General features: G+C 45.6%; 1 protein-coding gene across 6 annotated transcripts in view; it reads left to right on the forward strand.

The window, feature by feature from the left end:
• The window catches only part of STXBP6 (syntaxin binding protein 6), a 270,879-nt gene that overhangs the window by 233,993 nt on the left and 13,234 nt on the right, over positions 1 to 23,652 (forward strand). For 4 of the 6 annotated variants that reach the window (XM_037037460.1, XM_037037461.1, XM_037037464.1 and 1 more), the window contains exons 5-6: positions 1,367 to 1,524; positions 7,734 to 10,766. In XM_037037460.1, the coding sequence (XP_036893355.1) occupies positions 1,367 to 1,524; positions 7,734 to 7,757 (182 nt within the window). In that variant the 3' untranslated portion in view covers positions 7,758 to 10,766. Of the gene's footprint in view, positions 1 to 1,366; positions 1,525 to 7,733; positions 10,767 to 23,652 lie in introns of those variants that run through there. The other 2 variants (XR_005065228.1, XR_005065227.1) reach the window with 1 other exon arrangement.

Genomic DNA, 23,652 nt, shown 5'->3' on the forward strand with positions numbered 1-23,652 from the left:
GCTAGACCTTCCATCCCAACTCTTGCACTCAAATGGGTCTCTCCAGAGCCCCATCTCATCTCGTCCCTGTTAATCTGGGCCAATTTATCTTGGCTCCTTGTAGTGCCTGATGCAGCTGAGTAATACTGAGTTAACCCCATTCTCCTTCCTTTAGTGCGTAGTGGGAGCCCTTGAACCCCCCCCCAAAAGAAGAAAAATGGTAAACAACTTATGAAGTGCTTCCTCTGGGCCAGGTACTTCCTTTGTCTGAGATCCTTTTCTGCAAACCGCAGACTGTTCCCACAGAGGAGAAGTTAGTAAGCCTTTGCAGATGAGACCAGAGGAAATTACATTTCTATTAAAAGCTGTCTGTGGCTGGATGTATCCATCCCAGGTACAAAGTTAAATGATGTAATAAACTTACTCAAAGACATAAAGCTATTACATTAAATGCCATTAAATATCTTCCACTTAATGTTAACATAATACAGCTGTAAATTTTCTTAGGCTGTCATTTTGCAAGATGCTTGCTCTCAGTGGGTTATGCATCTGCCAGTTTTCACTGTGGAATTCTGTTTCCCAGTCCTGGAGAGTGGGATGTCAGAGACGCCCGACCCTTTGAAACATGATGGCTTCCAACTTCCGTGTTTTCATCACTCGTGAATCTGGAAATGCTAAGTTTCTTCTCCGGCTGGTTCCCTGTTTTCCTCCTGTTGGCTAAATGTGGCACTGCGGCTCCATATTTCAAATACTAGAGATTAGAGGCAAGGAGACCCAACCAACTGAGACACAGCTCAGGATTCAAGGTTGGGCAGTGCACATCTACTCCAGACTTTGAGGTTGATTCAGAGCTTCTTATGTGGAGTCATCCATCTAGGGATGAAGGGGTAAATGGAAGGGAAGAGCTGAGTGGAATATAGAGCATTATAACTGGGAAAGTTGTGTACCCCCATTTTCCTGAGGTTTAAGTGAATAACCCCAGGAAAACGGGCACAGAGGCAAGGCACATAAGATCCAGATATGTCTCATTAAACTTGCCTAATTCTCTGAACTTGTCAGGATTTCCACTTGCAAGCCAAGTCCTCCATCCAGGTGGACCCCGTCCTTTGAGCTCCCCCAAACAGAATGGCAGCAGAGTGGAAATGAGTGGTCTCTTGATGATGGGGATGTGAGAGAAGGTTTGCCTTTGCCCAGGTTCTGCAGTCAACGGGCGTTTTCCCTGCAAGTGAGTCGGTCAGCCCGTCAGAAGTGTTGACTTGTTTCCTAGACCCAGAGGCCTTTCTATAGTGTGACCCGCCTTGCTCTCACAAGATGCTCACCCCTGGCATGGGTCTGTCACTCTAGGTCATCTGAGCCAGCTTCTGATGCTCTTGCTGTCTTTCTTCAGGAAACAGCATCCTCCATTCAGCAGCTGACAGCGTGACCAGTGCTGTACAGAAAGCAAGCCAGGCCTTGAACGAGCGCGGGGAGCGGTTAGGCCGGGCAGAGGAGAAGACAGAGGACATGAAGAACAGCGCCCAGCAGTTTGCAGAGACTGCACACAAGGTGGGTCCTGCAGGCGGTGGGGGGCTTTGGTGTCGGGAAACTATTTCAGTGGGTCTCCCTTGATGGCAGATCCAGAGGCAGGCCTTCCTCCCCATGCAGTTTCCATCTGCTATGTATTAAGTACCCAAATCTCGAAGGATTCCTTCCTGTCCCTGTATTCTTGGATATCTCCCTTCTAATGTCTTCATTCCTATCTCTGACCTTGGGCCTTGGAGAAATGTGGACCACCTTTCATTCCTGCTCAGAAGTAGAGGACTCAAGTCTCAGGGAATGGTGTCAGGGAGGGAGGAAGAGGTCAGAATATCCCTCCTCCCTTGATCAGCACTTAAAAGAGGGCTTTGGGCTGCTGGTGCTTACTTTTCCTTGCTGTCTCTTTCCGGTTGTGAGCATCCGGTGTTCTTATCTTCTCATCGCATGAAAATCAAGCTCCTGTCCCGGGGCACGGTGCCACTCCGGCCACTCCGGGCTGGTCTCCCTCTGCTGGGCCTATGGGCCTCTAAGGCTGACCCCCAAATTCCCTCCCGCCTCTGAGTCCAGGAAAAAAGCACTGCCCACATGACTGAGACGGTCAGTGCACACACCCACATCCACACACTCGCTCGGAGTGTGCCTTTCAGAGGGGGCGGGGGGAATGTTTATTGGCAGCCAACCATCTAAGGCAGTCACAAACCAAAGGACAAAGAGTCCCTGTTGGTCAGGTCATAAAGAGGATTTACTGTTGTGCCTGTGTTTCAGACCAAAGGGCACTTCTTCTCTGGCTAGTGATTTGAATTTAGGTTTCCAGAAACAGCTTCCGCTGATAACTGCTGGCACCTCAGACTCATGATCTGGCCCTACAGATATACCTTTCAGGTGACCTTTGGGGGGAAAATTTTGCTTCACCAGAAAACCCCACTTTTGCTGAGGAAACAAGATTGGACAACCTGGAAAATAACAAGAAAAATGTCTGCAGCTGAGCTCAGGGTTGGGACTCAGGCTCCAGCCAGACTGCAGATCGATTCCAAGTGGATGCTTCCTGCCTTCCCTTCCCACGGATCTGTCTCCTTGTGGCATCAGTTCTCTGTCGTGATAGGGTCTTTCTGCACCACTGCCTTGGGAGCCTTTTGGTGTTCCCTGGAGGAGAGCTGGCTGGATCTGTTGGAAAAGGCGAGCCATCCTGCTGGAAGCCGGAGCCTTGGCTTACCGTAGCCATCAGAGGGAGCAAGCTCAGATTTAAGGTTCTCTTGTCCCTTGGTCCCTTCTCCAGCCTTCCAGGTGCAAAAATAACAATGGATGGACGTGCTAGGATCCTAGCCCCTGCTTCATTTATAACAGCAGCAACTTTAGTCATTTACATGGGAAGTGGACAGAGGAAGTCTGGGGAAGCATTTAAAGTGTTGATTTGGGGAAGAGAAGGCTAAAGGGAATAGCTGGTGATTGTCTGCAAGTCTGGGGAGAGTGATGATACAGGTCTTTTAGACCTGACCACACAGAACAGAGCAATCAGTAGTACGCAGATAAAATTCTGCTAAAACAAAGCTTTGGTTGATGATTAAACCATGACCCAGGTTACCAAGGATGTCTGTGAAATCGCTCTTTCTAAGGTGGAGTAGACAATACCTGGAGGTCATCCATGTGGGAGTCCACCTCAGGGGAACTTACACAAACACTGGCCTGGACAGCCTAGCCAGAGGGCCAGAATTCTTGGCCCTGGACACCCTGTTTCCCTGCTACTTTGGCCAAGTTTGCTAAGTAGTTGGGAAGGCAGCATCCTACAGTAGTTAACATCTTGTGTTTGATTTACCATCTCAGTGATTTACTCATCAGTGACCTTGGGCAAGTGCTTAATTTCTCTAAACTCCAGTTTCCTCATCAATAAAATATGGTTAATTGTGATACTAGTACCTGTCTACCAGGGTATTGGGAGAAGTGAATGAATTCAAACGTATAAATCAATTAGCACAATACCTGGCACATGTAAATTTAAATTGATGTGAGTTATAGTTATGTCCATAAGAATTGTTTCTACTGAACCTACCCTATTTGGTCACATATTGAGCACAGTGTGCAGGGTGGGGGCCATGGAGGGAGGGGATGAGTTAGAAATGGGCTTGAGGATCCTAACACAGGGATGGGAGGGCTGGAGGGGAAGGCGCTGTGCCCTCCAAAGGCGAGGGGAAGGCCCCCAGGTAAATGCTGATACTTTCTAAATACAGAGCAGCCCTTGAAACAGGATCCATCAGAACAGAAACAGATTACCCCACCAGAAGCAACAGGACTTCAGATTGACCACTAGGAAGATTGTTGGAGCCGGTGACCTCCCCTCCTGTGGGTGTCCTGAGGAGGGGGGAGGGGCTGCTAGTGTCTGTTGAGGGAATGTGAGGGAAACACTGTTGGAGCCAGACTTGCCGTGTTTTGAAGAGTGGAAAGTGTACATGTGAATCACCAGCATTGGCAGTGTCCCTAACAGGGAGGTTGATCTCTTTAAATAAGATGTGGCTATTTTCCCAGAGACTAGGACTTCCCGATTTGAACCCACTGGTGCAGGCTGGCCATGAAGATGTCATTTCACAGGCTGCTGGTGAGAGAGAGTTCATAGACAGAGGCCAGACTCTCCAACCCCCAGACAGAGGTGGCTGTCGACTCACAGAGTGGACTGGGCTGACCAGTAGAGACTCAGTACACATATGAGAGCCCTGAGCAGAGAATGGCAGTTCTGGGTGACAGTTCTTTGTGTTCTGTGGTTGAACAAGGACATGCAACTCTAGCAGAAGCATATGACCCACCTTTCTAGATTGTAGTAGAAAAGGACCTCCCGCTTTCCAGTTTTCTCCAGTTCTCCTGCAATGACCCACGTGTGTCAGAGAGTAGATTTGCACAACCCTGCCATCAAGATATGTGTGTGCTTGTCTTCTGTAGCGCTTGTCTCCTGCAGCCCCTCCCCCCGGCTTGGTTCAGCTTGGCTCGAGGAAAAGCGTTGTTCCTTCCTGAGCTGTGGGCTTGGCACAGTCTCAGCCCTTAGGAAAGTGAGCTCAGCCATGGAGCAGCACTGCTCACTTTCCCCTGCCCCCAAAGCACAGTGCAGCGGGGCAGGCAGCACCCTGAGGCCTGCCGCAGGCTGGGAGTCAGCAGGCAGAGCGGGACCCACACCCGGGCATCCTCAGATGACATTTCTCAACGACAGGAATTGTGATCCGCCCTGATTGGCACAAGCCCACGTTTGTCAGGGAGAGAGTGGTAGTGGCATCTCACTGGCAGGGACCGGCCGCCTCTCTCCTTACTCTGTGTGCTTCCTTTGGGTCTCTGAGCCAGAAGGGACCTCAGAGGTCCAGGCCTCTTAAAGAGTATCCCAGTATGAGTACTAATTTTTGTTGTTGTTGTTATTATTAGGAAGCTTTCTGTGACATATTAATAAAACAAAATATGTCAAAAGGAAATTTTAAACTCCTCCTTAATAGGAACTCTGATTTCTAAATTGATCCATAGCATTTGAGTTGGAGATGATATTTATAGACATGAGGTACAGAGCAGTTGTGACTTTAGATCTCAAGGTCACATAACAGACTTGTAGCAGGGAAGTGACAGTACCCTGCCTTCCATATTCTGAGCTCCTAGCTCCCAAGGAATTAAAATCCTGGGTAGCATGGAAATGATGCTGCTTTCTGACTTTCTACAGAAAAAAAAAAATGTCTCCAATAGCAGAAAGCCCAATCCAGTTGTATTTCTGCAGAGCTGGGCCGGGCACACCCCACCTGGCTGGGACTCCCTTCTGTGGGTCCAGACTCACCGGAGCGGTAACCAGGGCCTGGTGTGAGCAGCAGGACCATCGCTGCTGAAGATTAATGGCTGGGTGAACTGGCACAAGCCCTCTAGTTGAAAGTTAACAACTGAGTGAGTAACAGGACAGCGGCACTGATCAAATATTTATGCATGTTACTCATTACGCACAACACTTAACAGCTCTGTGTTTATTTGAATGTTCCACGTTGCTAAATAACATATAAAAACTAGAATTTAGAGTAAGAAGTGAGGCCATTCAGCAGCGGGGCTCAGAGTGTGGCCAGGGACTGGGATGCATCTGAGGGAGAGCCTTGTCTCTGCCACCCTCATCCACCTTGTTTCCCATAAACTGTTTGGGGTTAAGGGTTATCAGCCACTCCCCCTGCCCCCCAGCCTTCATGGCAAAAACCCACAGCACTGAGTGCACAGCCTGGGCATGTTCAGGACTTCACACTGTCTGGTGATTGACTGGCTGCAGGGTCAGCTCTGCAGAAGGCATGCGGAGGTCTTTGTTTAGACTGTCTTAGCCAGACAGAGGCCCCGGAGCTCTTTCAGCTGAAATTTCCCCAGCAGAGATTGGTTGAGCAACAGAAGGGCTCAGTCCACAGTCCCCTCTCCATCCCACACTGACTTGGCCTGCATGCACCAGCTGCAAGACAAATGTTGGTGCTGCTCTTGCAGGTGACCCAGCTGAGGTGGTAGCCCCAGGTTATAACTTCTTTGGGGGAGACAGCAAGAAGGGGAAGGGAGCCTAGAGTGGCCCTAGGTTACACTGGGGAAATGAATCCTCGATGACATCTTCAGTGTGATGCAGAGCACCTGCAGGTGGAAGCAGGGAGTTTCCCCTTGCTATTTCTTCAAGGGCCTTGGTTCAGGTGACGGGTTCTACAGAGCTATTGCCTACCTGGGATCTCCTGCCCTTTGCTCAAAAACATTCTACCCCTATCACTACCTACCCCTATCACTCCGGCCCCAAACTCAGGGATTAATCCCTAATATCAGACTCTGGACATATGAAAAATTATAATTCAACCTCAACTCTGCTTTCTGGGCTCCTTGGAAAGAATCTGGCTACGGAAAGCAATGTCAGGTTTAATTTTATGTTCTGTACCTGCATTCATTTCCTTAAATATATTATTAAGGGCTCCAGCTGGGCCGGGGAAGACACTGAATGATACAGTGGTATTTGGTGTTCTCATTTATAAAGACCTAACATTGTAATAGACTGCATTTCTCAAATACCAGTGAGATTGTTTCAGATGGGGAAGAGAGAGAGACCCGAGTCAAGAGACCTTTCTCCCCCACCGCAGTTCTTGTCTCGCTGCAAGAGATGAATTCAAGCGAGAGACCAACACATATAGTAGAAATGAGATCATTTATTTACGCACTTGAGCAAGAGTTACAAGTGGGCACAAGGGTTACCGAGTGCCCCGACTGTTGGGGTTTGGAGTTTATAGCTGTCTTCTAGAGGTAACCCCCTCACACACACAGCTACAGAAGCTTTCTTTCTCAGTAAAAGCTCTTTGTCTTAGTGACATTGTTACAGGGGTCCCCTTTCCCAGTGCAGAATCCAAGGATGACCCCTGCTTCCGCCTGCTTGTGTTGTTAGAACACCTGACAATCCTAGTGAGGTTGTTACAGAAGCCTCTCTTCTCAGTATAGTCTCAAGGACTCCCTTTTCTTCTGTGCTATTGTGCTTGCAGTGCTCGGGCCAGCTGGCAATCTTATCAAACTGAGCTCGGGACTGCTGAGTTCATTGGTGAGACATGTCTTCCTTTTGCTGCCAGCCTCCTTTCTTTGTTATGTTGTAACGGCAAGGGCCCTGCCTTTATTTCCTCTCTGACCGCCCCTTCCTAGCTGCTACCTAACAGGATGAATAGTAAATCAAGGTCTGGACTTGGTCTGTTGTTCGGCCCTAACACGGTTTAATCTAGTGCTTTGGACTTGATTGACTGTTCAGATTGGATATTGAATGGATCGTTGAAAATTGTTTCTCTACCATTGTTGATTTTTCATACTGTAGGAGATGACAGTGAATGCTTACACTTGAAGAGTACAGGGGTTCCTGGGCACCTAGTAACCCGGGAGCCCACAGGGCTTCCTTCTCCTATCTCCCACCTGTTCCAAGGGCAGGTCCCTCATTCTGCCTGTGCATTGGCTTTTCCACTCACTTCTCCGTTGGAATGTGGGAGCTCCACATAGCACTCTCCCCGCCCTGGATAAGTACACTGACAAAATTACTGTGAGGAAGAGTAGCAGATGCAGGGCTCCATGGACAGTTTGGGGAAATGTTGCACATTTACTAGATGCCACCGTGCATAGTGATGGTTGTCTGCCCCCGGAAGCAGAGCCTCGGTGCCGCTTCTCATTGCGGACGCCAGACAGAGCCCACCTCGAATTCTCCCGCCACCTAGTAACACCCTCCTTTCCTCACGCCTCTCTCTCCTTAGCTCGCCATGAAGCACAAATGTTGAGAACTGCCTCTCCTGGTGACCCTCTAAAGAGAAATGGAAGAATCTGTTCAGCAGTTTTTACAAGAATTCTGGACCTCCACTTGCTTCTTTTTCCCAATGATATATGGACATTTAAGGTTTTTTGTTTTCTTTTGATACGTTAATCTGTTTTTCTGTTACTGTGACAAAGGTGTGGTGTTTATATATCGTGCTAAGTAAGAATGCTGCAAGAGCAACAGCTTCGGTTTGTTTTTTTCCTGTGTGTGTGTGTGTGTTCCCTGTTTTTACAGGGGGAGGTGGGGTTTCTGGTAGTTTGGATATGAAATTTGACCCGAACAATATTCTGAATTAGGCCTGAACTGACATCATGTATTTTTTCCTGATATGAAGCAGGAATACATTTTAATATGGTGACATCAGATGTTATTTTTCCTGGTTGGAAGTAAAAGGCAAGCAGTGATTGGTTTCACTCAGTATCCCAGCTACCCTTAATTTGAAGGTTAAGATTCTGTATCCTGAGAAATAAATCTGTATTATGGAGAACAATTGGACTTCTCAGGGGAAAGAGCAGTTCAGATTTTATGTTTTATGTGGTAATCTCTGGCCTGAGCCTTCACTAGCATCCAGAACAACAAATCAGAATCACAGCTGGGAATCTCCTGTTTGCACTGCAGTCTGGGTACTTGTTTCTAGGCTGATTATTTGAAATTATCATAGGAAGAATAAAAATGGGAGATTAAAGACCTAAGAAAAAGCCTATTTAAATACCTTTGTGCACTTATGGCTGCTCTGTTCGTCATTGTCCCAAATTCCAGTAGCTGGTATTGAAAAGAACTTGGATTTTTATCAAGAATTGATTGGTCCAGACAAAGAAAGGTCTGCGTAACCGATAATGTGGAAACATACTACACCTAAATTCTTTTTTCTTTTCTCTTTACAAAGTCGTGTCTATTTTAGAAACACCCGCACAATGTTCTTGGGACATGGCTTTCAGTTTCCTGGTATCTGATTTTTGGAAGTTTTCATGTTGTTATTGCTATGTGTTTATCTAATGGGATTTCAAGTGTGGGATCCTTGGCCAATCGCATTTCTCCAAAGCTGCAGCTTGCCCAGTCTGACGGAAAACCGCAGCGGTGCAGCCTTTCCGTTGCAGTCAGACTGAAAAAAAGTTAGTTCACACGTGTGATTTTGTGTTACTCAAGATAGTACTGGGTTTAGAGTCTGCGAGTTGGCTTCTTAGAGGGATAAAGCATTAAACATAAAAGCCACGCTTTCTCTTCTCGAACACAAGGCAAGCTGTATATTCAGACACGTTGCCAGCCTCCCGCTGCAGCGCATCCATTTTTAAGCTGCCTGAATCTCCAGGGCCCTTTGGTCTCTTCCGATCCCTGCAGCCAATTGAGTCCACGTGTATGGTAGCCTCTTACATAGCAGGGTAAGATGACTTTCGGATTATTGATGCTGATTTAAACACCTTAAGTTCTCGGGATAGAAAATTTGGCAGTTGAGGGGAAATGGTCTGAGGCAGTACCTGTCCAAAGGCAGAGGAGATTCTCCAGAGACAAATTTCTGAATCCTCTTAGGGAGATGATCCAGTTCTAGAAAACCACATAAAGTGTGTATTGGTAAACTGTGTAAGTTGACTGTAATATTTTGTGCTTTTCTTTGGGTGTCTAAAAAGTACAAAGAAACAAGAAACTTTCTATCTAGTGAACACCATGAGAAGCATTTATAATTCCTAAGGCAAGCCCAAAATATCACTCGAAAAAGGTTTTGTTTGCAGATCTCATTTCAGGATGCGCGTGCGCACACACACACCCCCAATCCTCCCAAACTGAATTCTAGCTTCAGAGGTAGATAGTTGAAATAAATAATTGAAAGGGTGACTCTAAAACCCCCCTGACAATAGGCCAAACTCAAAGTACAGTTTCTTGCCAACTATCTAACAACAGCTTTGCAGAGCTGCTTCTAAAGTAGCAGGGGATGAGGTCATAAGCATACTGTGAAATTTGAGATTCGTTCTCTCTGGTTGAATTGTGTTGGTTACTCTTCATAAATGTAAGTATCCCGCATCTTTCCCCACTCTCTGTTTATCCTTTTAGACGTAAGTCTTATTGGAAATAGCCTGGACTAGAAGAAGACCTATCTGAATTAGCTGCTTCTTCTATTGGTTCACTTCCGGGTGGTTGTACCTTGACCTCCCAGCGACAAAGTCAGGCGTAGGGCTCCACCCCACAGAGAGGCCGGAGAGGCAACCCCCGGTCCCTCCTCAGCCTCCTGGACTGCTGCACAGGAGCCCTATGATGACACACGTGAAGTTCTTTGCCATCCTTTTGTAGAAGGTGCTGCAATACAAATATTAATAAAATCTGACCTAGAGGAAATTGCTGAAATGACTCACATTACTTGGGACCAATTCATTTGGTTGAGCTTGCGAGAAGACATTTAATTTCAGTTTGCTTCATTTCTGCACTTCACTCTGCGTTTTCGGGATACTGTGTCTTTGTGAAGGACTCCTTAAATTGTATTGACAACGCATAAAGAAAAGAAACTTCCCAGTGTTATTACTTCCTGGAATGTAGCTGTAGTCTTCTTCACTAGTATTATTAGATATCTGTGTACAGGAAGTATGCAGTTATTCAGGTTAATGTTTCATATTAAAGAATGTATTTGTAAAATGTAACAGGATCAGTAGTTAACATTTTTTAAGCTCTGAATAAATAATGATTACGTGTTAGACTTCAAATTACAGTGAAATCTGTCTTGATACTACTTTTGTGGCTAGCAAATGTTGTGCATTTATGTAAAAAAATATTTACAGAATGCCCATACTGAGACATTAAAGATAGATTTCTCTCTTAATTTTTAGAATTGTGACACCACTGATGTCTGTTGTACAGTTAATTCTTCGGAAGTTCTCTAAGATGTCATAGAATTTTTTTTCTTTCAGAAACACGTGACACCTGCTCATGATTCACTATTACAGCAAACTAAAATTTGGTCATTAAATATTTTAACTCTGTGATGAAAGTTTGTTTCTCTCAGTTATTTGTAATATCTATGAAAACACTACCAGGTAGGTGGACATCATTGCACTTTTGATGCTAATGGCAAGATCTCGTGTGCCTACAGGAGACCAAGGAACTAGGATCACCACTGTGATAAAGTTGCATAGCATTATGATAATGAGATTCTATCCAATAAGAATTAAATATTTTTTATTCTCATGGGCCGAGCAGTTAAGCCAATTAGTAGTTACCTCTGTGCTGATGATGGTAGTGATGTGCTCAGCTCAAGTACTTACAGCATCCACCCTCTCTTAGCTCTGTTGAATTGGAAAGAAGATTTGGTCAAATTACATCCGTTTGTTTTCACAGAAAGAATGCAGCTTGTTGCATCACCCCATTTGCTTTCGAGGGAACCGACGTAGGTGGTTACTGTAGCACAATAGCCATCTCTGGGTGGACATGGCCACTCCGTAATGCAGTTGGGACTCGAAATACTTCCTGGGAGGACTGCAAGTAGAAGAGAAAACTGCAGTCTCCACTTTTCAGAGAAAAAAAGTGGATGGACGGTTGATCTAGATGAGGACCCAGGCTTAAGTTAATTATATATTTAAAGGCAGCAGTTCTTGTGAACTAATTATAAACCAAGTGCCTTGCAAAGGTGATCTTTTTTCTTAATATAATTTTTATTTGTTAGTAATTACACCACAACGAAATCTCAAATTTTATGGGAGGATTAACATGATCAGTGTTTTCAGGAAAACCACTGGTGACTTTTCCCGTTGCTGTCAGTAAGAAAACCGTTGACATCATGATCCTCCTCTGCCTAAACAAGCAGATTAGGGGTAAGGGCGGGATAGAAGAGTAGGAAGAAAAAGACCAGAAATGCATTTCAAACAGAAATGGAAATATTTGACTTTTATTATTGTCAAACCCCAATATTTGAGCCTGTGCACCTTCACGCACCAGCAGAAGGAAATACACAAGCAGGTGTCTGCAATGAAGGAAGGAAGGAAGTAGTTCATGGTAGAATTGGCCAATCCAGAGTATGGGCAAACTCCTGCACTGAAAGACTGGGCTCTCTGATGCTGTGTAGCTTTCAAAGTGCATAGGGCAAAATCACAAGACATCATGGGTTAGGGTTCCAGGTGGTGTTAGAAGCTTGGTTGGTTCAAGGTGACATGGGGTAATAAAGCATTTATTCAGGTCTTGAAGATAGCTCTGAGGTCAGCTCCAGAGTTCCTCTGTCTGATTTCATGGAAAAGTTGCCAGGGAGGTCCACCTTAGTGCTCAGGAGCTGAAGCATAACAGAGGTCAAGATGTTACCTTTAATGTACCAGAGGTCCAGACCGTGTTCTTGTAACCAAAAGTCAGGTCCAGGCTATTCTGCTGCCTCAGGGGGTAAGGATTATAAAGGGGAAAGGCTAGGTCTATAAGATGTGGTGAAGAGGGCTTGGGTGGGGGGGATGATTTCTAAAGCTATAGTCACAAATCAGAATCATGAGGATCCTCAGTTTCGTTATTTCCCATTGATGCTGCTCTGTGTGCCTCTTCACCTGCCACGGGTGAGCCCGGGTGGTAATTGGGCATGTGTTGAGTGTTCACAGGAGTGTGCACACAGCTGTCATAAAGAAAAGGGCTGTGACATCTTTTTGCCCATCTGGACATGGCGAGGCAGATGACAGTATTTGCAGAGGTCAGTAAAACTGGAAAGTGCCACAGGAGGCCATTATCAAGCATGAGAAATGTAAAGACTTGAGACATGAGAAACTCCTGGCTCACAGCTCCTGGAGCTCTTACAATTTCCCAAGTGTTGAGAGTGAGGAAAGGTGTCTTTTGTTATGTTAATGGCCTGGCTTTTGGAAAGTACAACCAACCACATGATTAGAGGGTTAGAACTTTCAGCCCCAGCACCCCTACACTTCCAGGGAAGGGAGAGGGTGCAGAGGTTGAGTCAATTGCTCGTGGCCAATGATTAATCAGTCATGCCCATGTAACAAAGCCTCCATCAAAACAGAAGAGGATGAGGCTTGGAGAACTTCTGAGTTGGCGACCACGTGGAGATGCAGGGAGAGTGGCGTGCCTGGGGATGGCATGGAAGCACCTTCACCTTTTTTTCATAACTTGCCCTATGCACCTCTTCCATCTGGCTATTCCTGACTGATATCCTTTTACAATAAACTAGTGATCTAGTAACATATTTCTCCAAGTTCTGTGAGCCTTTCTAGCAAATTCATTGAACCCAAGGATGGCGTTGTAGTATTGCTGGCAGATATAAGATTCTTCCACAGGGTTGTGAGAAAGCATTTTGGGGACTCATGTATAAGAAGATATGAGCAATTGTGTCAAGATTTATTGAAACAAAAGCAAAGGACTATCCCAGCTGCCAGATGTCTCATCCACAACCAGGTAGCTCAGTTCTGTCTCACTATGGAAGAAGTCCAGCCCCTGAGCCCTCAGACCTGCCTGCGCCTGAGCCCTCACACCTGCACCTGAGCCAAGACCCAAAGATGCAGAACTTCTTCACATCTCATTTCCCTGTCTACACATCCACCACCAAGGCCCAATGGCACACGGGCCAACACCAGTACTGCACTTGGGTCTGGGTGTCAACATACACTTGGGCCCATGCTGCTACCAGGCCCTTTCAGTAGCTACAGAGAGAGACCACATAAACGAAAAAGACTTGGCCCTTTGTTAAGCTTTGATTATATTACTTTGGGCTCAGGAAGGAGTAAGTTTTCTTTCAAACTAACCAATCTTGTTAATTTTTCGTGGGTTTTTCTCTGGCCCTCCTCCTATCCAGTCACTTTCTTGAGTCTTCTGGGGTTTGGTGCCCTTGTCCTATCTAGTTCTTTTCCCTAGTCTAGACTCCTCCATTTTATGTCACCATTTTGGTTCCAACTGTATGTGCCCCATACTTTTGTGTTGTCACCTGGCTTCTGTGCATACACCCAACGAAGGAGTTGCCCTTGCTGCTGTATCTCCCCCCGGTGATCCCAGCTAACAGTCCTCCAGGGAGATTGGAAAGCAGTTCTCTCTGCCCACTTTGGGATGAAGTCCCTTCCGTGGAGAATACAACTGTGCCTTGAGGATTCTGTGAAGCTACAGCTTCCTAGTTAGTCTGTCTTAATACCTGATTCCCTTTGCTCCCTTCCTTTATTAATAACTAACTAGCTACCTACATGAACAGTAGGAACTTCTGATTCGTAGCCAGTTGGTCAGAACTTCAGACAACAGCCTTGGCATTCTGACTTGGAAGGGTTTGTTGGGACCTCCAGTTTCTGGCCACTTCATCAGAAGCTCAGGTAACCTGGGCTTGAGTTTGCCATCTGAAATGTGTATTAGGGGGTGGGGCAATTTTGTGGGACTAAACCCTTAGCCTGTGGAACTAGAGGCCATATGTCCAATAGATAGTGTCAGAACTGAGTTGAATTCTCTGACACTTTGCTGGTGTCTGAGAATTGTTTGTTGGTGTGTGGAACCCTCTCCCCGTGTTGGATTTGGGTCTGGGAACCCAATTCACCCACCCACAAGGCAAGTCTCACTTTATTTCTCTAAATGTGAATGCACCCGCAGTCCTTTTTTAACAAGATGGTGCAAAAGATGAATTTTCCTTCAGGGTACATTTTGAAAATCCAGAAATTACATGTGAGAAGATTTTGTATGGCCAGAGCCAGCCTGACACAAAATTCATCGTCATTTATACCCCACCCCCAGCCTTTCACCAGTCACCTCTCTCCTCTCTCCTCTCTGTACCCTTCTTCCTTTCTGACGCTTCTTAAATCTTGCTTTAGCTACTCTTCTGAGGGGTTACCTACACGCACTGACTTACAGCTGCTTGGGGCAGTTCCTCAGTCCTAGCTGTGGCATGTCAGTCACTTTTGGAGTTTTCAGAAATGCACACATTTTACTGCCAAATTTGCCTTCTTGGTGTCCCTGGTCATCTTGAAAAAAAAAATCACCCCAGCAGTCCCTGGAGTGGGGCACATGGCTTCCCTAGATGCTAACTAGATTTAAATCATCAAATTAAAGCTGTCAAGGAAATTAAATATAATTTGCATCTATGCTCAATGACTGCTATCATGTAACCTTCTGCTGTGACCCCCATTATATTCTCTCCCTTGAGCCTCATCTGGAGCCTCAGGATTTCCTGAGTCATTATTTCACTTTCCACCCCGTTCCTCCCCTGAAGTCTCCTGCCACATTTTCTTATTTCGGTTGATATGTCATGTCCCAGACATCAGAGGTCTTCAGGGGGTGGGTCTGCTTTGGTGGCCGGTCCCCCTGGGCACTGCTGGACATGGGCTGGTGTGAGCAAAGCTGCCTGGCCTCCCGCAGTCCCACCGGAACCAGTGGACAGACCTGAGGGCCGGGGAGTCCGCTACTGAGGTGTGTTGACACTGCTCTCACATTGGGGATGTTTTAAATGCTGTTCCGCCTCTCCAGTGGAGTGAAGGTTGTTCTATAGTATAGACACAGTTTTTCTCGTCCTCTCATGCTCAACCAGCTCAAGTCAAGGATGACTGTTTAAATGGGACCTGGCCCCATCGGACATCCACACTTGGATGTGTCAGAAACTGGACAGGAATTGCCAGTCCTACAAGTCCCAGATGTCACTGGAAAACATTAGATAAGAGCCTTTGTCCTATGACGTTGCATCCCAATTGCTTTGCCACTCTGAGATGACATGGAAAGAAGAAAAATGAGCCCATGAATTCTCAACTTTACCTTGAGATCTCACACATGGCTAGGATGATTCACAGTTTCTGAAGAAAATTCCTGGTACGTGCTCTGACCCTGTGTGCCGGATGCTCTGTTTAAGTATAATGCCCCAACCTCGGCGACTGAAGCCTGAAACTTTCTGTAAGTTGTTCTTAAAACCGATCTTCTCTTTTGCTGCCCTGGGAAGGAAAACCCAGTTCCTACTATTGAATGTGCTTTTTTATTCATAGTGTGACGGCTTCCTTTGGGGAATTTTATTTTAGACCTGGAATTACAGTGATGGATACTGGTAGGCCATTTATATTGGTCTGAAATTTCCCAATATTGAAGGAGCCTTGGCATTTGGACAGAAACTGGGTGGGGGAGAAAAAAGAATGTGTGAACTTTACTCCACCCTCATCCCCAGGAGGAAAAATAAAACACAACACCTTTAACTGGAGTGGATGTGAGCAGGGTGCCCTCTGGTATGGTTCACTGGACACAGCATTGCACTGTGGGAAATGAATGGTTCCAGGACAGTCTGCTCCACTTTAAATTCCAGCTCCAGTCTTACTAGGTGGGTGGCCTCGCTCAAGTTACTGACTCCCTGTGCCTATTTTCTTAGTTTTAAAATGGGAGTGGTTATTTACTACACAGGTTATAAGGATTAAGTGAAATAACCAATGTGAAGCCTTTAGCTCTGTCCCTGGAGCAAAAGGGCTACATGTATGTCAACTCACCCTCAGGTGCTTCTCTGTGAAGGATCCAAAATGACGTGGTAAACTCTACGGGCTGCGGTGCTGCCAGACTGTGCTGCTGGCTGGAAGAATGGATGTGTTATCCTTACATCAGTTCATGTTACATGATTAGGCCTAGGGACACAGATCCTTAAACATCTCATATATCCCATCTCTGGGATAAGGAGAGGCTCCCGGCCTAAAGACACCTAGTGGAGCCATTTGCTAGAGGAGATTTCCAAAAAGACAAATTTCAAAAGAGAGAGGAGTGAGAGAAATTAGCCTTGGTGTCTGTGTCATCAACTGTGGAAATGGGAGTGAGTGGTTCTCTGGCCTGGGATGTTATCTGATGTGTTTTGGGCGGTAATTCATGCCCCTCTTTTAAAAAGGAGCTCAAGGTTGACCTACAGATGTGTGAGTGGGATTCCAAGGATGCTGCTACTTGGACAATTCTCAGATGACGCCACTAGAGAGTAACTTCAAGGGGACCGTTTACTCCACAAATGGAAACTGGGCCTAGAGTGAAAAAAGGAAATAACTAGTATCTCATGAAAGAGTGAGTTGTTGGTAGCACACCTTTCTTAGAAGCATCTTTAGGCTTTCAGCTAAAAGAAGGAAAGAAGACCCCAGAAAAACGATGCTGTCAGACTCCTGTTTTCTCTTATTGTCATGGTGCTACTATTTACGATGTCCAAGTAAACCCGACATTCTTTGGAAAATAGATAATTTACCCAGACAAAAAAAATATATATATATATATATGGCTACTTACAATAGTGGACCTACCCCATCCAAAATCCCAAACTCTACTCCTCTAAAAATTGCACTATGCATTATTTTTTAACAACTTTTAAGCTAGGTAAACTTCTTTTTTAAAAGTAAATTAACTAGAAGGCCTCCTAGCAGAGAGCCTCCTGCCTTTGTCATTAGCTTTTGGTCCTCAGGCTAATTACATAATTTTTCTGTAAATGGTTCTTCATGTTTTGAAGGAAAGTAATCTCCACCCTGCCTGCCCCAGAGCTTGGTGAGCGGAGTGAAATGTAGAACGTGAAGGAGCTCTGGAAAGTAAAAGGCGCTGACGAGGAGTGGATTGCTTACTGGAACCTCGGTCTCCAACTGTCCCCGCCCAAGGCCCAGGGACTCCTTTATCTGCCACCCCCTCTTCTCCTGCAGGTCTGGCCCTGTAGTCCTAGATGGGGTCATCTTCCGCCTCCTCCTCTCCCAAGAGAAAGAATCTCCCACAGAGTCTCATGCCACACGCCACTACAGGAAGTGGAACAAAGGCAGGAGCAGTAAGAGATGCCCCCAAAGTGCCCAGGGCAGGGGATAGCTGGGCTTGGAGGCAATCCCCAGGGGAATAGGTGCAGCGTGTTCCGGGGCAAAGGAAGGGCACTGTGCTGGGCAGGTGGGCCTGGAAGCAGCTCACCCCAGGGCTGCAGGTTACTCTTCAGAGTTCTGACATCCTGATGGAGAAGCTGGCCTCCATCCACTTGGGGAAGCCTCCATGAAAATGAACAAAATAGGGGAGTCAGACATTCTCTTCCCAGGTACAGGGGCTGGAAGCACATTCAGGTCTTCGTGGTGTCTGGTTGCTCTAACATAAGATTGACATGGAGAGGGTCACAGAAATGGCCAAAGTCTTGGGAATTCACTGAGTGAAAAGGAATGGTAATTACCCGTAGTTCTTCCAGAGAGACAGGATACTGCTGCAAGGATGCAATCCAGACATTCGCTGAGGCACAGGAAAGATGCGATGCTCCTCAGCTCCACTCACTGGGAGTGGCATTACCATCCCAATGAGGGGAGACCTGGGCAGCCTGCTCAGCACTCATTTTTGGGGTGCCTCACCTGGCCTCACTTTCCCTGTGGCAAAAGCAAGAGAAAGGACTGGAAGGAGGCACAGCTGTCTTTCCATCAAGCCTAATGCTGAGTTGGTCTAAGCTACCTTACTCCTGCCTCCATTCCTCTGAGCCCCCCCCAGGTTCCCTGTAGTGGGTGAAACTCACACACATGCGCATACGTACACAGTGGCTCTCACGCACGTTCTACTCACCAGGTGTTAGGGGTTGCAGACACTACAGAGAGGAAGGGAATGGGAGCCGCAGCCCTCCACACTGGGCTTCCTTCGAGTTCTTATTCTCTTTTTTCCCTTATCCAGTTCCTCTTCCCTACAGAATGAAACTGGAGGAAAGACCGAAGAAGGTTGCTGTAGCCACATGCAGGATAGCAGTTACCTCTGACAAACATCATCCCTACAGAGTGTGAGTGACGGGAAGGAATCGTTAAGGAAAAGGACTGAATCCACCTTCAGAAGCTGTCCAAACATGACCTCCTTTGTGAGGAATGATACAATAGCTGTCTTGCCTAGAGAATATGTCAGCTTCTAAGCCTTCACTCTACATGCAAACCCACAAAAGCCCTTGACCTAAATGTCCATGTAGTTTTTCTCTAAGAAAAGAAAGCCCTGACTACAGTGCCCAGGTCTCCTTCAGCCTCTAGAGATATCTCTCCCTGAATTCAGTCAAGACTGTGAATGAAGCCCAACTGGCCCTTCATGGTGTTTAACTGGCCAGGCCATGTTTCAGTTCTCCAGACGTGCCAGGTTCTCTTGCACCTGAAAAGCTTCGCATGTGCTCTCTGTGATGCCAAGAGTACTTCTTACCCAAGCTCTTCACACGACTGACATTTCTCATGTGTCAAGTCTCCACTTCAGTGTCTCTTCAAGAAGATCTGCTGTGACCACTGCAGCTAAAGGGGAGAACCTCATCCTCGTGTCTCCACTTGCTGTTCCCTCCCACAGCACCCCTTCTTTCCTTTCATAGACATTATTGAAACATGCATTTATACATTTGTTTTCTAATTCATTGTCTCACCCACAACACATTCAGCTCTGAGAGGTCAGGAGCGTGCCTATGTTGTTCGCCAGGTTGCATCGAGACTTAGGATTTACTCAATACTTAAGACACTCTTATTACAGAAGAGGACCTGTCCTCCACTTAACGCTGCCATGCAGGGATTCACAGGGAAAAATCCAAATAGCTAAACATATGAAAATATACTTAGCCTCATTCATAGTTCGAGAAATGCAAAATTTCTTAAAGGTAGCCTTCAGAAGCTTGATGATCCTTGTTAGTCAAATACTATTGAATGGGAGCATAAATTGAGGCCACATTTTTGAAGGCAAATTGTCAATATCTATCAACATTCAAATTGCTTGTGTCCGCCCCCCCAACTCAGCGTCCACCCCAGACTCACGTGCTGCTGGTCTTCAGCCCCCCACCCCTGGTGACCACTCCCCACTGCTTCACAGTCCTGCTTCTTAGTTTCTTCAGCCTCTGGAAGCCAGAAAGCAGTTTTCCAGAGCTACTTAGTTTTCCAAAGTAAATGAATAAAATAAATACACTCTGCTTTTTACTTTCCTGTTTCGTATTCCATACTGGCAGGTCCCTCCATGGCTCCCATCCAACTAGCGCAGCGATGCCTTGCCCTCAAATCTTCAGTACTTCCTTTTCTCTGGGAAACTTCATCTGGAAAAGAAAGAAGTAATGGTTTTCTAAGCTATAAAATTCTTTATCTCTTGAATTGGTCAGCCCTTTCATTTATCTATGCCAGTTATCAATTCGTCATTTCTCGGTTTGAAAACCCACCCTTTTTTGCCTGGCTTTGTGATGCTGAAGCTAGACGGTGAACATTGCACCTGCTGCTTCTGCACCCCTTAGTGGGTAAGTACTTCTAAGTAATTAACAATGATCTGTGTGAAATGTTTATGGTTCCAATAACTGGCAGGTTTTCTCTCCCCTTCCTGGATGGGGCCTGACATGTCATCGCAGACAATTTGGCCCAGCATCTGCTCCAGACCTTCACCATTCTCCCCAAGTCTCTCTTGATAAATCCCTTACTTCTGGCAAATGATCTAATTTCCAGCTTCCCTAAGATCAGTACTGTCCTACTTAAAACAGTTTTACTTCCCCCAGCTCCTCCTCTAAGCTCTTTGGCCTCTCTCATACCTCCAACCTTAACCCCTTCCCACCTGTTAACGGAGGAGCCCTCTTCTAGAGCCTACCTCCTTCTGCTTTTTCGAGAACCTTTCTTCATCAACCATGACCTCAGGTTCTCCCGTCTTTAGTCTCTTATCTCCACTTTTCCTCCAGCCAGGGGACGCACATCTCCCTCCTATGCCATGGAGTCTGTTAAGAACTTTTCCTTGCTTCTCTACCCATTAGGATACAACCTTCTCACCATCCCTGCACAACAAACTCCACGAGAGAGTGGTCTTGACTCACTAGCCCTTAAAAGCCTGGTTTCTCCCCCATCACCCTGCCATGATAGCTCCCTCGGGGGTGTCCCAACCAAAAATCCCATTTCTCTGCAGCAGCCGTGGAGTTTCTTCCCTTCTCATTTGCCTCCTTCCCAAACCCTAAGAGCACATTTTTCCCAAACTTCTGTCCTTCCCTTCTTCTCTGTTTACACTTTTTCAAAGCCAATGGATTCCTTCCACAAACTGATTATTTTTTTTTATTTTTTTTGCAATAATACTACTCTAACCTTGACCTTTTTTCTAAACTCCGGAAGTGAATTTCTGACTTCCTGTTGGAAATTTTCACATAGCTCAAGAGGCTCAAATCTGAATTCATCTTCTGTCCTCACAAGACTGTTTTCCTTCTCTTAAGATTCTTTGCAAGCTTAAAATCTAGCTCTCTTCAATTTTTTCTTCCTTTTTACCATTATAAAGTAGAAATAATAATAGTGCATACCATAGAATTGTGCAGAGATAGAATGTGATTGGAAAAGTACATTAGGATACTTAATAATCTGTATTAATATAATCCATGCAGGCCCTGGCTGGTGTAGCTCAGTGGATTGAGCGGAGGCCTGTGAACCACACCATCAAGGTTCAATTCCCAGTCAGGGCACATGCCTGGGTTGCAGGCCAGTTCCCAGCAGGGGACTCATGAGAGGCAACCATACATTGATACTTCTCTCCTTCTCTCCTTCCCTTCCCCTCTAAAGATAAATAAATAAAATCTTTATATATATATATATATATATATATATATATATATATATATATAATCCATTCAAGTAGTGAAAGTCTGTCAACTACATTTTTATATGCAGGCGTTGCTGCATGTGTTTTCCTGTCACTACCACTGGCCAAGTTCAACCTTCACCCATGTCTGCCTGAACTACTCAAACTGGTCAACATTCATCCATAGTCTGTATGCAATGCATTGTACCCACACTGTTGCAGGGATATTCCTAGGCAAGAGGGACAGTAAGATAATTCATAGCCAGTCTCAAATAGTTCTACTTTCTACTCTGTTGGGAAAGGCAAACATCTAAACCAAATACAACCAAAAATGAACTGAGGGCTGCAGCATGGATTAGAGATTACAATAGCCTTTTCCTGCCTCCCCTCGCCAAACCCGCCTGTAAGTCCTGTCAGATTCATCTTTAGAAAGGTAGATTTGATCATTTATGTCAGAGCTCACAAATTCACATGCCAACAGAAGCCAAGCAGGGAATAACATAGAAAAAATAGGTTTATAAAATGCATTAAGGAGGTGTGTGGACTGTGGCTAACTGAAATTGCTACATACAGTTTCAATCATTGTGGCCATATACAAAGCAGGCCAGTTCTTCCAGGTTCTTCAGCTTTTTGAAAGAGAAATAAGGAATACATTTTTTTAAATGTAAAACATACCGTTTGAACCAAACAAAACACATCAATAGGTAACATCTGTCTGTTGACTACCAATTTCTGAGCCCTCGTTTATGTCACTTTTCTGCTCAAAACTCTCTAGAGCATACTCATTACCTGCAAAATAAAATCTGAGTTCCACAATCTGGCAAGCAAGGTCCTGTGGGATCTAACTCCAGTCATTTTTCCAAACTACTCCTCACTTTCTCATGTGATATAACTCAGTCATGAGCCCACGACATGAGGCCACTGCGTTTCTAACCTCCATGCCTTGGTCACTCTGGATGCTGGGCCTGGATTGCCATCCCCTAGAAATCCCTTTAAATCCTGTCTATCTTGCTGGGGCCACATTCAATATCTTTTTCCCCAAAATTTCCCCTGGTTTTTCGCCAGGCTAAAGTAACTAACCACTTCTTCCTATGCATGCCCATTGCCTTTTTTTTCCTACTCTGACACATTCTGCTGTACCTTATAGATATGGTGTGCCTTTCTTGCTAGACAGGGAGTGCCCAGAACACCGAGACGGAATATCAATTATGTCTGCATATCTAAGAGCACACATTAGTAAACACGCAACAAATGTGTTCATGTATTGAATGAATATGTTGTCCCAGAGAGCTTGGGCTGCCATAATAAGTACTGGTGCAGGTTCTTGGTGAGGGCCCTCTTCCTGGCTCTCAGAAGCCTACCTTCTTGCTGTATCCTTACAGGGCAGGAGAGAACTCGCCTATCTCTTTCTCTTTCTCTTTCTCTTTCTCTTTCTCTTTCTCTAAGGCTATTAATTCCATCAGGAGGGTCTGACCCTCAGGACCTAATCTAATCTTAATTACCTCCTGAAGGATCCACCCCCAAATACCATCACATTGGGGGTTAGGTTTCAACACAGATTCAGTAAAGGCGGAGGCACACAAATGTTCCATTCAGAGCGTACATAAATACAATACCTTACTGTAATGTTTTATCATGTCCTCCCCCATTCAAGAAAAGGCCAACCCAAAGTACTTTTCTTCTTCTTTAAAGAAAAAGAAAAGGTTTTTTTTAGTCCACTTATTTAATCCTTGAATACTTTTTTCTGAGACTGACACTCTGCCGAGAAGTGCGTATATGCCTTTATGCACATATGCGTGTGTATGCATATTTTCTAATATAATGTTCTTCTCATGGGGCTATTTTAAAGATTAAATGAAATCATACATATAAAGTACTTTGCATGGTGATTTGCGTACTGTGGGCATATAACAGCATGTTAGCTTTGTTGCAGTGGTTGTGTTTTGTATGTCTAGCTGTGAGAAAGCTGAGGTCTTTCCACAATACAGCAGAGCTGAAAGGCTATTGAAACTGTAGGCACCTGTGAGCTCTGCCACTGCATCTTGTACAGGGGCTATGATAAGCCCCTGACTGGTCGTGAAGAACAAAGAAAGTGAGCGCATGACATCACTGCAAGAGCAGGCAAGGATGAGAGCCTAAGACAGGTGACATCAACAGTCTTGACCAATGAAACTCTGTGCTAGTGCTTGGGGGGAGTGTGGTAACTCTTTTGGCTCTGCATACGGATGCCAGCAGCACAGCTGGTACTTCTAGTCAAGTCAGGTGGAGTTGGGTGCCAGGGTGGGGCTGGGAGTAGGAGGGGCAGATCTTCTCCGTCCTAAGGAGGTTCAGGCCTAGGGAGAGCGTGCTGGTGATGAACTCTTACATTCCAGGTATCTCTACTGTTTTCTGAACGTTTCCTCCTAGACCCTTCTCAGGAGAAGTATGTGTGCTAACCTTGC

The sequence above is a fragment of the Sturnira hondurensis genome, unplaced genomic scaffold (assembly GCF_014824575.4).
Source record: "Sturnira hondurensis isolate 20B ecotype Veracruz unplaced genomic scaffold, ASM1482457v3 Scaffold0023357, whole genome shotgun sequence".
NCBI lineage: Eukaryota > Metazoa > Chordata > Mammalia > Chiroptera > Phyllostomidae > Sturnira > Sturnira hondurensis.